This window comes from Leptinotarsa decemlineata, unplaced genomic scaffold (genome assembly GCF_025532065.1).
Source record: "Leptinotarsa decemlineata unplaced genomic scaffold, Ldec_3_MD MMD2_tig00000008_RagTag_RagTag, whole genome shotgun sequence".
Classification (NCBI taxonomy): Eukaryota; Metazoa; Arthropoda; class Insecta; order Coleoptera; family Chrysomelidae; genus Leptinotarsa; species Leptinotarsa decemlineata.
The window spans coordinates 9,046,794-9,062,134 of record NW_027412537.1 but is presented as its reverse complement, the minus strand read 5'-3'; the positions used below and the strand labels follow the sequence as shown (position 1 = coordinate 9,062,134).

The following is a 15,341-nucleotide window of genomic DNA, read 5'->3' as shown; positions in this document are numbered from 1 at the left end:
TACTTGGAGTAGTAATAAACTCACTTTGGATAGAGTCAGATCTCTTTGTTGATTATTCCTAAGCTTCTCCATATCTCTCCTGAATTTAGCTTCTTTAACGGGAAACCCGCCTAATTCGGAAACAATCGAACCTAGTTCCAGGCCAACATCTTCCATGAATACCCTACCGAATAGATCCAAAGATAATCGCCATCTACCTAAGAGTAAGTCATGTGAAACAGTCTGTCCAAAGGTGGGTTTTGGCGTTTCATTGTTTACTGTTGTGGTAACCACTGTAACATTGGCGGAGATTTCCTGATTTTCCAATGATTCAGGTTGTTGAATGTCCATAGTCATGAGTACTTCAGATTCTCCAATTTTCTGACTCTGAAATATTTAGAAGGACTTGATTCATATTGTGTTTCGAGAGTACTAGATGGTTTTAAACGCTTTCAGAAAATTTCAAAAACTCAAATGATATATTTTTAATTTCATATGTTTGCTTCGTATCTGTCCCCAGTCCAAAACTTCATCCAACTGTGGTCATCAGAAAGCATAGTTTATTTAGGAAGCATTGTGAAGTATGAAAAATCTCAATTTTCACACACGTATTGAAACTTCCACAACACTTGAATATAGGTACAAAAACTTTCTCAACTCACATTAGATGATCCTGCTCTTACGATCACACTCTTACTTGGACTTCTAGATGAATTAGTTGATGGGGTAGAGGAACCTGATGTTGTCCCGGTCGTTGTGCTTTGACTACAAACATCTTGGGTGCATTCCATAGGATTCAGAAGCGATAAAGAACTCACTGAAGAAGCCTTCAAAACAAACAAGTCGGTATAGTAGTAGTAGTTTCTAGTAAATGAAAACTTACCATTTCTTGCGAATGTGACTCAATCGAAAATTCTGATTTTTTGGAAGATACAATTATTTGTGGTCTGGATATAATGGGGTTGTCAAGAGAAGGTGATGCGAACATCTCAATGGAATGTACGTCTCGATTTCTAGATAAATCCTGAGGCCTCTCATTCATTAATTCTCCTAAAACAAACAGTAGTATGACTCCATACACAAATCAATTATTCAAATGAACTTGAAATATTGGTGATGCCCCCTTGTTTATCTGTTTATCTATTTATTTGATTGATATACAAAAATAAATAAAATAAGAATAAAAATACTACATAGTACATAAAGCAAAGATTGTGTATAAAAATAGCATCTAAGTGACTTGTGAATTGTAGCTTGATCAAAATTTTGCTCAACTGGCTATCACCTGAAGTCCTTCCGCCCGTGTAACAAGATTGCTTTAAAATCATGAAATATGGCAAATGAATCTACTTTTATTTGTAACTATGGTTGCTGCAGTTTCGTCCTATATGGACATTTTCAAACTAATAATATAAAATAATAATATAAACTGGCATTTTGTATTAGTTTGAAAATGTCCATTTAGGACAGTAACGATAGTTTCAAATAAAAGTGGTAACAAACGTTATATAGCTTATTTTACAATATTACAAAAAAAATCCTATGATAGATAATCTATTTGTTCAATAAAAAAATCCCAAAATGACAGTAGAACATGTCATTATAGAAAAATATGGGCTAACATTCGGCTTAGCGTACCCCCGCTAGGTGGCTACCTTGTATACGAATCGACATAACTTTTGATTTTGAGTCGATTGACATGACCCCTATCGTCCGGAAAGGTCAAATAAAACAGTCTGAGAACGCTATATCAGCGTTGTCCAAGTGTTGAACGATTCCGATGCCTGAAGTATAGGTAGAAAAATGTAAAAATACGTCTTAACACGTAGCCGCTAGAGGGCGACCAAATACATTAAGAGTCGATTGACAACCCCTAGCGCCCGGAAAGGTCAAATAAAAAAGTCAGAGAACGCTTCATCAGCGTTGCGAGGCTTCTTGTTCTTCAGTCAGCATTCATTTCGTTTAGACATACTTTTGTGTTGGTCACACTTTTCAACGTGTTTTTTTTTTCATTTCAAGTTTAGATTTTGCTGAGAGCAGCCGTGTTTTTGATTTGTTTGACATAGCTGCGAATTAGGTTTGTCTTTGGAATTTGAATTCCCTTCCGAAGACACCGATAGACGGTATCACTTGGGTGTTGGACGCTTCCGATGCCTGAAGTATAAGCAGATAGGTTGCGCTACGATGTCGCTAGTTAGGTTGGGTTAGGTTAGGTTGGGCAGGTTAGGATAGGTAGATTGGGTCAGGTGCGGAGGCTCTTTTCATGGAAATATAGTGTTTTTAAGCCATTTGGAACAACTTTATCATTTGACCTCTGCGAACCCTGAAGGTCATGCCAATCGACTCAAATGTATTCGGTCGCCCTCTAGCGGCGATCCGTTAAGACGAAATTTTACCCCTTTCTGCCTATACTTCGGGTATCGGAAGCGTCCAACACCCGGGCAACGCTGATATAGCGTTCTCAGACTTTTTTATTTGACCTTTCCGGACGCTAGGGGTCATGTCAATCGACTCAAAATCAAAATTTCAAAAACTACACCACACGATTTGATCTCCACAAACTTTATTTGAAAAAATATAATCACATGTTTTGCTAGCCCAGTAGCTTTCTCAAGTGTATGATACACTTGAGAAAGCTAGCGAAACATGTTTCAATTATATTTTTTCAAATAAAGTTTGCGGAGATCAAATAGTGAATGAAGTGTAGTTTTTGAAATTTCTATGGATCTTCATCAAGTAACGGCAAAAAATCAAAAGTTATGTCCATTCATATACAAGGCAGCCCTCTAGCGGCGATCCGTTAAGACGAATTTTTACCAAAATATGAATGTATCACAGCTACGAATACAACACACTGAAAAAAATTGTAAAAGTATTCTCATTAAGAGTCAAACTATAGACAGTCACAAGTAATTGAAATTATTTTTCTGATTGTTTTATTTCTTAAGCCTGCTTTGTCAACATATAAAATTTTTCATCACAGACTTTTACTATAGACTTTTTGAAGTGTGCTTGAGCCATATTAATATCTTGTTTCAAATTCTTGACCTTTATGTTAAAGTTTCCGATTGCTTTAATTCTTAAGCCTGTTTTGTCAACAAAACCTAATCTTTTGACAATAAAGTATTTCTGACTCTGACTATCTGAAATGTTTAAAAAAATGTAACTATAGTCAAGATGAGATTATCGATTAGAGCTACAAGTTATATGTTTTTTGTAAGAAATAGTAAAGAATAAGCAGCAACAAAGTGGAGATCATTCAAAACATTTTTTATACATAACAGCAACTTTTATGAAAACTAACGACTTACCACTCTTGTTGCTTACAGCAGCCAATAACGTCTCAAAGGGCTGCATGTTCCTTGGCTTCTTAGGCTCACTACTTCTAGAAGACATATTCGAACCACTTGGACCTGCTTCGAAAGGATTTACCGTCGCTTCTGTTTGCTGGCGTGCTTCCTTGAAAACAGGTTCTTCCGGTTGATAGTTTTGAGGATGAACCAATGGGTTTGGCCCCATCACATTGAGCGAGTTCGATATCGGATGGTTGGCTTTCGCAGGCTGATTCATAGCAAAATCAGTAGTTCTAGTCGAGAGACTGAGCTTCGTTGGAAGCGATTCTAGAGGATTGTCGCTGTTAGTACTTGTAGCTGTCAAAGTGACTGGTTGTTTAGGAATGCCGAACAGTTCCTCTTTACGGGCATTGGGTTGTAGCAAGTGGGGTTGGTCTGCGAGCGGTAGAGCTTCCGACATTGGAATATCAAAAGGATCAGGTGGAGGGCAACCGAGACATAGGGTAGATTCGGATCTCTGGAAAAAAATAACCACAAATTTGTTGTGGATCATGAACATGAAAACAGATTGACTACTTTTCAACTTTTACTCACCTGGAAAAATGAATGCTTTCTGCCTTTTCCGGAATGACTCTGAAGAGAAGTATTTAGACTATTTGATATATTACTAGCTAAATTAGACACGTCTTGATCATCCAAAGACTCCGTATCCATCGCAACGGCGATATCTTCCTCAGCTTCCTCATTTTCATTTTCATCCTAAAAGTAGAAGCAATAAAAAAAAAGAGAAAAAGGTTCATCTAACATACTTGATCACTCCATTGAGGTAAGGGTCCATCTCTATTGCGGGAGTCGATTTCCATACCCTCGCTAGGGCCTGATCTCATGAAATAAATCAAGGCATCGAACACATAAGCAACGTGCTTCAAAGCAGAAACGTCAAGCACAGGTAGTGAATCGAGGTGTTCGTTATTGTGTGCTCTCATCAAAGATAGACAGTACAAAAGAAATTCCCGCCTTGCAGCATGGGCATCGGTGCCTAAAATTAACATTAGTTATGCAGACTTCACTTAGAAAGAATTACTATAATGTGGGATAGGTGCAGTTGAAGTAACTTTATAAACAAGGTTTCTAAAAAAATAAAATCATTTTCATTCCTAATTTGTTTGTAACATATTGTGCATGTTTATAAATACACTCACCTGAATATTTAATTTACTTTATATTTCCTACAGTATTTGTCACATCAAGCACATCGAATTATGTGCTAAGCCAAGGTTAAGCTTGATAAACATTATTAGCATTTTGCACCAGGAAAATCAACAATTGAGAAGTGGTTTACTAAGTTCAAACAAGGTGAAACGAGCACTGAGGATAATGCATACCCCAAAGAGGCTTTTACTGACGAAAACATCAAAAAAGTTCACAAAATAATATTGGATGACTGCAAAGTGAAGTTGATCGAGATAGCTGAGGCAATAAAGATATCATAGGAACGTGTGGGATATATCTTGCATGAATATTTGAGTATTCAAAAGCTCTGTTCAAAGTGGGTGCCGCGCGAGCTAACAATCGACCAAAAACATCAACGAATTGATGATTCTGAGCAGCTGTCAGTTGTTCCACCACAAAAAAACCATTTATGTGTCAATATGTGATAATGGATGAGTCATGACTTTATCATTTCACATCAGAATCGAAACGATCGTCATCTGAGTGGACTGCACATGGTGAACCGACTCTGAAGCGTGCAAAGACACGACAGTCAGCTGGCAAGGTTATGGTATCAGTATTTTGGGTTGCGCATGGCATAATATTCATCGATTACCTTGAAAAGCTAGAAACCATCAATAGTGACAATTATATGGTGTTGTCAATCAGAATGATGGCAATTGGGCATGAATTGGGCTTCCAAATTGCTTCCTCACCCACCATATTCCCCATATCTGGCCCCAAGCGACTTTTTTCTGTTCTCAGACCTCACCGGAAAGAAATTTAGCGCCGATGAAGAGGCTACCCTCGAAACTGGTGCCTCTTTTGAGGCTAAAGATGAATCATACTATAAAAATGGTATTGAAAAATTGTATGACCGCTATAATCGTATCGCCCTCGAAAGCAACTATATTGAATAATGAAATCAAATTTCATCGCGAAAAAAAAATTATGTTAGCCTACGAACTTTTCAGTCCAGCTGTTATGTTCATTCACAAGTCTTGTGACATGTAAATATATGTGATTGGGAATTCAACTGAATCTACTACTACTGGCTTTTTACACTGTTTGCAGTATATGTTTGTACTTATGATTTTTCCAGTCAAACTAAAGTGTTTGAATGTCGCACTCACAAGATTTTTCTTTCGAAATCCAGATTTAAATTGACATGAAATAAAGAAATTAGTTGAAGACTGTATGATTATAGATGAAGCAATTCAATCCATGGAAAGCATCTCAAACCAATGCTCAAGCAATGGGAACTTTTTGGTGTATTGAAAAAATTTTCTGTTTTGAGTTCGAATATTTACCGTCGAATCAACCTGAGAAAAATTAAAAATTTCAACTTACTTTCTCTTTCAGGCCTCGATCGTCCTCCTTCAACACTTGTTGTGAACCCAATGATTCTATTACCTGAAGAGTTTGTTCCACTGGTAACAGCATGAGCTCGATGATTCGACCTGATAGCACTAGATGAATTGGACGCAACTGAAAAAATCTCGTTCGTTAAACGTTGTTAAACAAAAATACAATTGTAAGCAGCATTTTGTGAAAGTTTTGATTTGATTCAAATATACAAAAAAAATTAAGTAATAATCTATGATATGGACAAGATGCTGCTAACATTTTTATAATTACTGTAGTAATAAAAGCAAAAGAAGATGTGAATGTTTTCAATAAAAATATGAGAGTAAAAGGGGTTACTGATGAGTTCTAATAAATTCAACATGAATTGACAACTGACAGAACTGCATATATTTCAAACACAATGGTGAACTAAATAAAATGGGAAGAGCAAATGTGCAAGAAATTGACTATGATCCAATTTCACAGAACTATCCAAGATGAAATGATTTGTTAAAACTAAATGGTAGCTGTTAACATGCTAAAGAAAAAAGCCAAAACACCTAATGAAGCTAATGTTGTAGGAGGCATATTAGGAGGAAGCCCACCTCCTGTATTGGAAGCGGTGTTTATCGGATGTCCGGGACTAGTCAAATCCAAAGAATTAGTGAGTGATGCTCCAAACTTCAATTGCGCCTCTGTGGCATCCATGACAGTCAATAACCAATCCCAGGTTGGTTTCAGGCGGAACTCCAAGTATATCTTGAAAAAAAAATTAATAGTTATAACAATAATAAGTCTTTGAAAAAATACTATATGCAATATAATTTTTAAAGAAAAATTCTGTCACAACTGACCATTAAAATGGCTTTAAAAATGAATATTCCATTATAAATGTTATGTACCAAGCTCTAGTAGATAATTCACCGAATGAAAGGAAAAAACAATGACAATATGCTTGGACCTCTCATAAGCTTTTGATTGTGTTTATCATAAGATTCTCACAGAAAAATTGGACTTGCATGGTTGAAGATGAATATTGAAATATTACTTATCAAATAGAAAACAGCAATTTATACAGAAGCACTCCCATTCAAGAGTCATCAAATCTGATGAATGTATTAAAAAAGGGGTGTTCCACAGGGGTCAATTCTGGACTCCTTGCTTTTTATACTTTATACAAATGAAATCCCAAATGTAATACAAAGAAATGTAGTCTTACGCTGATGATACTTCTGTTATCATCAGCAAAAATACTGCGGGTCAATCTCATGAAAAAGTTGTACAGTACATACAAGAATCATAAAAGTGTTTATTTTAGCAAATAACCTGTCAATGAATATGAATAAGACACAATTATTAAATTCCAATAGACAAAGATCTCACCCTATTTCTGTAGATATTAACAGAAGTCGAATAGAATCGTCAGAGAAGGTAATGTTTTTTGGTTTACAATTGGATCGCAGACCTGATTGGAAACTTCATGTTGATCTGATTGTACAGTCTTTCAAAGTACTGTTATATCTTGAAAATATTAAGGCAAACTCTGGGGATTTAGACAGCTCTAGCTATCTACTATGGATATGTTGTGTCTAAACTCCGATATGGCATAATATTCTGGGGAAACTCAACCTACATGCCAAGAGTTCTTATTAAAAAAAAGTTCGAGAATGTATTCTTATTTACGTTTTTCATGATGATCTTCTACCACATAGTAATGACTACAATCAATTTATTATATAAAAGTTTTTCTTGAATAGTTTCTTGGGAAAAAACTAAAGATTTTTGTATAAATTAGATGAAGAAATAATGTCAGTTTTGGAGGTTATTTGCAATTGAATGACAAAATATTTATACATTGAAAATTAGGAGATATGCCTTTTTTAATAGGCAAATAAAATATAAAACAAACAAAATAGGACCAAGCATCAATCCCTGTGGAATACCATTTCATTTGAGAAACAATCCCAATCCCTACAATCCAACAGTGGTAGAATTAATAAAAACGGGGCAAAATTGGTAGATTTAAAATAAATTAAAGAGTCGGGAATGTACTTCCTTGACCACTATGACCTTACACATTGTTATTTATTTTGGATAAACATGAAAACCTTTTATTACGTGTTTCACTAGGAATTTCTTTTATACATTTTACTCCAGTTAAAATTACATCTTTCCAAACATATTGGAGTTATCTACTCCCAAATATCAAAAATGAAATTAAGCTAATTTCTGAAGTAATTCACTTTCTTTGGAACCTTTTTAAACAATCATAGGTACAGTGATAACCAATATGTTATATTTATCCAAGTATGGGACAATAATACAACACTCACTGTAATCTATAATAATAATATTCCTTTATTTATAAGCCAATGCATGGGGTCTTCTTCAAAAACATTGGAGACCTTGGCTTGGTGTCTTCAACACCTTAGTCTATCGCAGTCGCGTGATGGGTATAGAGGTTCCTGACACAAGGCGCAGGGCCTGCCGCGAGGCGCCCGAGACCCTAATGCACTTGCTATCAGCATGTCCAGCATATGCGGTCTCGGCCTATATCCATCGACATAACGCGGCCCTAAGATTGCTATATTACCATCTACGGCACTCTTACGGTATTGACGAGACACCGGTGTTGCCCTACGCTCTGGGGAATATTGAATCCGATGTGGGGAACGAGAAGTGCCGAATTTATTGGAACTATTCGTTCCCCACCCTCAGGCTCATAAATCTAATAAGCCTGATGTAGTCCTTCTCGACCACCAGACCAAAACGATATTTGTCGTGGAGTTTTCAGCTCCTGGCGAGACGAATATCGTTAGAAAAGAGGAGGAAAAACGGATAAAATATTGAGATTTTCTCTCCGAACTCCGCAGACTCTATCCAGATCACTCTGTCAAGATGGTTGTTCAGATTATTGGAGTCCTTGGTGGAATGATGTCCTCTCTACTCTCGAATCTTAAAATCATACCGGCTTGCCGCACTAAGGCAGAAATCTTAGCCTCACAGATGCAGAAGGCTGTCATTCTTGGCTCACTGCGCTTGCTCAGGGCACATGATTCTCGGACCCAATGATCACTTGCCCCACGGTGTAGGGAGTGGTCATTGGTTGATAATGCTGGCGCGCCCTCCCGAATCTATCGGGGCTTCGGGGGATAGGGCCTGACCAGCGCACACTACGGTGAAAGATACTATTCCTTTATTTTATCATTTGAATGCACAAAGGTTACATAAATGATTGAAAACGTCAATATTTCAGTTACATCGTTACAGTGAACAAGGACATGTCAACAATTACGAATTTACGTATACATGTATATACAAAAAAAATCAATAATGTAGTTTAAAAATAAAAAAAATTATCATAAAAAAATCGTATATGGAATAACAACACTTACAAAGTAGGATCTTTTTCAGCCTTGATTTAAAAATATGAACATTGGGGGATGATTTCATATGATCATCAAGAATATAATAGAGCTTACAGCCAATACAATAAAAATTTCTTTGATACAGAGATGTGCTATGAAAATCAGGCTGCAAGAGATTTCTATGACGGGTGTTGAAGCAGTGATTGTTATATATTGCAAACTTATTTTTATTCTTTTGTGTATAAATAATATCACAAATCATTTTGAAAATATGTTGATATCTTGTATGAATAGCAGATATGAAAAAAACTGACTACGATATGGCACTCACCTGCACATTATAGATGTCATCTTGGGTAACATCCATATTAATAGAAGAAGTTGATAATGCCATAGCATTGATGTCTGGCATCAAAGACAACAAGTCAGCAATTTGTCTCATCACGATACCTAAAAATCAGACATTTCAATATTATACCTACTTATTTCTGGTATCCTACTCACCGAAAGCTCTGGCCAAACAACTCGCAGTAGTTGCCATTGTTATTGGTTCGGAACTAGCAGTAACTGTAGTACTTCCAGCTGTCGATCTTCGCAAGGAGCTAGGATCGATGAAAACTAGATTCGACCCGTTAGGTAATCGAACGCCTTGCGATCTACCGGTCTCCCGAGATCGTATGGCCCATTGCATATTTTGGGGCGCGAGGTTGCTACGTTGACCGTGACCTGTGGCATTGCTGTAACGGCTTCTTTCATAGACAATAATCAAATCAGAGTGATGTGAAAAGATATAGAATAGAGGAAAACTCAAAAAAATATATCAAAACATACAATAAGGATGGGAGTGTTAAAACAAGTTTGATGCAAAATGAAGAACAGTGTTGCTATAAAAAAACGTGTGTGTATTGAAAAAAAGGAAAATGTAATAAGTGTTTACAAGCTTTTCATGTTTTTCAATAGTTTTCATTGGCATGGGGACCGAAAGTTCTACAAGCAACGGCCATCCAAAAATTATATCAAATACAGCGATTGGCTTGTTTAAACCTCACAGGAGCCATCAGAACAACACCAACCGCATCAATGGAATTAATTACGGGTCTGACCCCTCTGGACCTGTACGTTAAGGAGGTTGCGTTAATGGACATGTTATGTCCATTAACGCAACTTAAGCACTTCTCGTCTTAGGCTAAGCCTATGGCGAGAAGTGCTTACTGTGCCTCTGCTGCAGGCAGCCAATGATGCAATTGAACCCAGGTTTGTGTTTAATAAACCCTAAAAAATACAAATAAAACAGAACACAGAGTCATATGCTACAAATGCAATACGCATTTATAAATAAATTATTGATTGATTGAAATATGCATAACGAGTGAAATCAACTAGTGAGATGAAGGAATTAAAAAGCAAATAATAGATTCTTTCATTTGAGGGTTTAGCCGTAATCGAGTAAATAAATCAAGAAAAACATCTTCATTTTCAAAATAAAAAATTCACTTTAATCGATTAACACTCCACATTTTCACAGTAAAATCTTTGCAATTGAAGTTTCAACGATTACATTTACTGCTGGATGGTTTGAAATAGTTTTTTTTTTAACAACTAAAAAAAAACGATGGATCAATGCTTGCAAGAATGTATTAATAATTGAATAGAACCGAATTTATGACGGGATTATAGATTATAATGGAAAGTTACAAAAAAAATTATTTTTATTTTTCGGGAGACTTATAGAAGTTTTAGTTTTGTATATATAAAAAAATTAATCAATACGGTTCATTGTATGATTTTCACTATAAAAGGTTTTACAAAAACCGCAACACGTGTTTCGCTATACAATAACTTCCTCAAGCATAAACTGAGAATTACTTCTAAATTACAACCTAGTACCTACTCGTCTACCTAAATAATGAATCTACCTGAAAAGGTCAGATATGAATTCATTAACAATATCAATGGCAAATTATTCAATTCAGTTTGATCGTTCATAAGATGTTGAGAGTTTTTGAATTTTTCATTTCCATACTCTCCAACAGGTTAAGTTTCAAACCTTTCTTCTGGAAATGGAGGGGTTTGTATTCATGGTTGAACTCATGTCCCTCTGAGATTAAATAACTGGCATATGGATTTTCATCAAGTATCGGCCAGTTCTATTCAATTTTTGTATATATTTTTTTTTTTAAATCTGTTTAAAATCTGTTTTTCCGTTAACCAGCTGTCGCACCCCTACGAACGACAACCCTCAGAAGTCGAAACTTGTGCGAGCTAAGGATTAACGAGGTCTTACCTGTTAACGTGTGATTCCTAACACGGGTTGGACGATAGCAAGTGAAGATCGATCGTTCAGACTAGGGCTTGAACCACCGACCAACACGGCAGTCAATTCGAGTGAGTGAACAAATCACCCACGCCGAACCACTTGGCTACCGACCATTTCTGTATTGAGAATATGTAAATGGACCTGTTTGCAATGTAACGTTTTTTTAATTCAAGTATGACTAACTATTTTCATTTTTTATATGTATATAACATGTATTACAATTATTGACTTACCATATGTACATTAGGTACCGAAAATGGTTAATAAAATTATTATTATTATTATTATTAATCCGAATTTAGCCTCTTTCCAGCAAAAGTCCATCAAAAACATAAAACAATTATTCGATGGGCAAATTGACTATTCAATTTCTCAGAAGGAAAAGGAAGAAAGTGAAGAAAAAACAATTCAAGTACCGGAAAAACTGCAAATTTTTCAACAGATATCAGTTCATTTTTATTATTAATTCAGATTTTGTTTATCAATTCAAAATTACAACACTGACTTCCTACCATAAACTCTTTGAGAACCCTTTGACATGACCCCACTCATATTTATATAAAAACTATATACCATAGGGACGGGGTGTTAACCAACAGACTTTATCGGAAACAATACCTGAGATAACCACAAAAAAAAAGTAACAGACTAGTAAAGATCTTACAATCAAAGGATTTATTTACCAATAACCCGAAGGCTGTGATATTGTTGATTAATATTCTTGACAAGTATCTTGAACTCCCTCAATCATTTTTGAAGGAAAACACATCTCACAAAATGTGTATACATTATTTTTCAAATAAAAAAAAAAAACAAGAAACTTCAAAGTGGAGTTAATTGTTAGAAAGGTTCAATGTGCAATTGTTATTGGATAATTATCAATAAATTTTAAATTCATGTATCTACTTTATGCACATTGAACTAGTCATTCTGAAATGATTTTCCCAATCCTATTGTTGATTTGGCAGTATCACATATTGATATTTACCTTCTCCTTTCCAGCTGCTCATCCAAAGTATAATCTTCTGTATCTTGTTCGTCTGTTTCACCAGCTTCGCTTTCCTCTTCTTCTTGTTGGCTCGACTCGCCACTTTCATCTTCAGGGAAAAGCAGCAGACCCCCTGATGAGTTACATATAGATTTGCAAAAAAACACTCTCTCACAAACACGCCCCCAAGAAAAAAGTGGATAATATATCCGCAAATCAGTGAAGTCATAAAAGATATTTTGATCAGTTTCTCAATAATATCCAACTTTTTCAGGTCTTCATTCATACATATCAATATAATCATTTCTCTCCTATGGACAGAGGAGCACAGGTTGGAAAACTTGATTAGAATACGAGGGTGGTCCCAGAAGTACCCAGCCCAACAAAGAAAACACAAAAATTGTATAACATAATCTCCTTGCAGCTCTATAAACTCTATCTATCTATAAGCTCTTCAAAGGGTGAATGAACGCTTTGGAGTGAGCCAATTCTGGAAGATTTTGCCAGAAGTCTTTAAATCTTCTTGACATCCAGGCGTTCAATGTTTGTTTGGCAAAACCTAAAGCAATGCCAATGACAGGCTCTGGTCCGATGAAGTCGGGTACTTTTAGGACCACCATCGTAATAAAGAAATATTTCTTGAAAGGCATAATGAAGCTATTCACTGTTTGAAGGTTAAGTTGTGTTTGGTAGGATATGAAAATGATGTGGCGACTGCAACCCTTTAGTATTAATTATATAATTTATAATAAAACAACCGTTGCTTTTTATTTTCACCAAAATTTCACACAAAATACTCCTGTGTTCATGATTTGCAAGAAAAACAATCAATCACAGTTAAGTTCCAACCCATTCAATTTTTCCTTCATTCCCTCAAACATACCTGTATCAGAACCAGCTGTAGCCCCGGTCTGGACCGATCGTTGAGCAGAAGCAGCGTCCTGATTGCTGTGATTATCATCACTGTCCGATTCTGTTTCGGCGAGCAAATCAAGTTCCGGATCGCTCTCTTCTCCCCCCAATCTGTTTTCTTGTTGATCGGAGGGAACTTCTTGAGGCTCATTTTCGTTCAAAGAAGCTTGACGAACTGGGAGTGGTATTTCCCGATCGGCCTGCGCGTCTTCGTGTTCGGAATTGTTATCTTCATCATTGTCAACTGCCATACCTAGGCAGAGAGAAAATTAATAACAATTCTGTCCATGTGGGAACATGCAATATGGGGATGCAACTTACAACAGTTTTTACTATTATCATTGGGACTCCTACAAAATTTAACAATGTTTGTGGCATATCAGCTAGGAAAAAATATTTCAATATCATTCAATTCATTAATAATATTGATAAATAATTTGTAAACATTTCCAAAGCTAATTATCGCGATTCTTGCAAGAACATGAAATATTGAGGGTAATTTCAATGTATATTCTACAAACTTACACAATAATAAAAAAAAATCTCAGTAGATTCGGGTCACACCAATTATATTACTTAATTGGACAAAACAATAATTTGAACTTCCTAGATCTATTTCAACACAATGAATGTAAAATATTCAATCACCTTTCAGATCGTATTCAAAAAAACACTTTGTGAGACTTCACTTACAAAACCGCAACAAATGTTTTGCTTCTAAAAATACTCACCTTCACCATCATTCATATCGTTCAACAAGTCTCTTCTGCTAGCCACTGCACGCCTAACAGCCTCAGCCAGAAATGGGAAGTTGTCTGAAGAGCTGGCTTGACCTGAACCTGACCTTGTGGCAGTATTACCAGATGATGGAGCTAATGGATCGACGAGAAACAGTTCCTCAGATCCCTAAAAAAAAAAAAAAAAATGTATACAAAGAATCACCTCTCTTGATTACAAGTAAATTGAAGTATTTCTTTATAACAATCATTTTGATATGACAAATGAGTTATGAAACTTTCTATGTTTTTTACCACTTTTATTTGTAACTGGCGTTACTGCAGTTTCGTCCTTTAAGGACATTTTCACTTATATATTAAAGTTTAATGTAATGAAAATGTCCTTATAATTTTTAAAAAGGATACATCTGTGAATATATATTTATATAAAAAAAATTGTGTATGCATAAATTTGTATGTGTGTATAAGTATTCATGCAAATTATAATTTTTTTCAAGTGACTTACTTTCATTTTTAAATATTATTACTATTCTTTCACTCTTTTTTGACTTGCCATATATTTGATTTGTATCGCCAATGGTCATTAAATATTATTATTACTATTTCCAGATGACTTACATTCAACACGTCAGTAGGCGTTGTGGCCAAAGAAAATGGCGCAGTAGGTCTGGCGACTCCAAGTCGAACAGGTGCGATCAAAGAATCAGCAATTTCACACAGTTCCTCGATGGAAAGCTTTGATAAAGCCTGAAAAACCTTTTTGCATTTGCTCAACGGCAAATTTTGATTGTTGAACCTCTGTCTTCTGGCGGAATTTGGCGCCATTTCGATGCTGAAAATGACGAAAATCCTAACGACGGATCTTACGAACCTTCTAGCCACATTCGTAGCTATTTCACTTTGTTTCTGATCCGGACTCTTCATTTCCTTAATGATAGTTTCCAGCAAGATATCCATGACCATCTGACATTTGACGAAGAAGCAATGGGTGAATTTGTCTAGTAAGGTGGTTCCTGTTTGACTGGTGATGTAAGGTTGATCAATAAAGCGACTGTCATTTGTTTCTTTCGTGCCAGACATTATCATGCTTTTGACAGCCTTCCAATCTCCCAGGAGACATTCCAAGGCTCTTCTGCTGAAACGAGGAGGCTCCAGGTCATGTTCTGGCATATCGGACTCAACTGAAAT

General features: G+C 35.9%; 1 protein-coding gene and 1 non-coding gene across 9 annotated transcripts in view; both read right to left on the bottom strand.

The window, feature by feature from the left end:
• The window catches only part of hyd (E3 ubiquitin-protein ligase hyd), a 48,412-nt gene that overhangs the window by 9,905 nt on the left and 23,166 nt on the right, over positions 1-15,341 (bottom strand). For 4 of the 8 annotated variants that reach the window (XM_074170992.1, XM_074170998.1, XM_074170995.1 and 1 more), the window contains exons 17-30: positions 14,772-15,334; positions 14,148-14,322; positions 13,388-13,669; positions 12,505-12,637; positions 9,704-9,948; positions 9,531-9,649; positions 6,392-6,590; positions 5,835-5,972; positions 4,082-4,311; positions 3,867-4,031; positions 3,291-3,789; positions 863-1,029; positions 642-806; positions 25-366 (exon numbers count right to left, since the gene is read on the bottom strand). In XM_074170992.1, coding sequence (XP_074027093.1) covers positions 25-366; positions 642-806; positions 863-1,029; positions 3,291-3,789; positions 3,867-4,031; positions 4,082-4,311; positions 5,835-5,972; positions 6,392-6,590; positions 9,531-9,649; positions 9,704-9,948; positions 12,505-12,637; positions 13,388-13,669; positions 14,148-14,322; positions 14,772-15,334 — 3,422 coding nt within the window. The remainder of the gene's footprint in view (positions 1-24; positions 367-641; positions 807-862; positions 1,030-3,290; positions 3,790-3,866; positions 4,032-4,081; positions 4,312-5,834; positions 5,973-6,391; positions 6,591-9,530; positions 9,650-9,703; positions 9,949-12,504; positions 12,638-13,387; positions 13,670-14,147; positions 14,323-14,771; positions 15,335-15,341) is intronic. The other 4 variants (XM_074170996.1, XM_074171000.1, XM_074170994.1 and 1 more) reach the window with 3 other exon arrangements.
• LOC141480773 (small Cajal body-specific RNA 8) lies at positions 473-602 on the bottom strand. Its single transcript, XR_012464545.1, has one exon.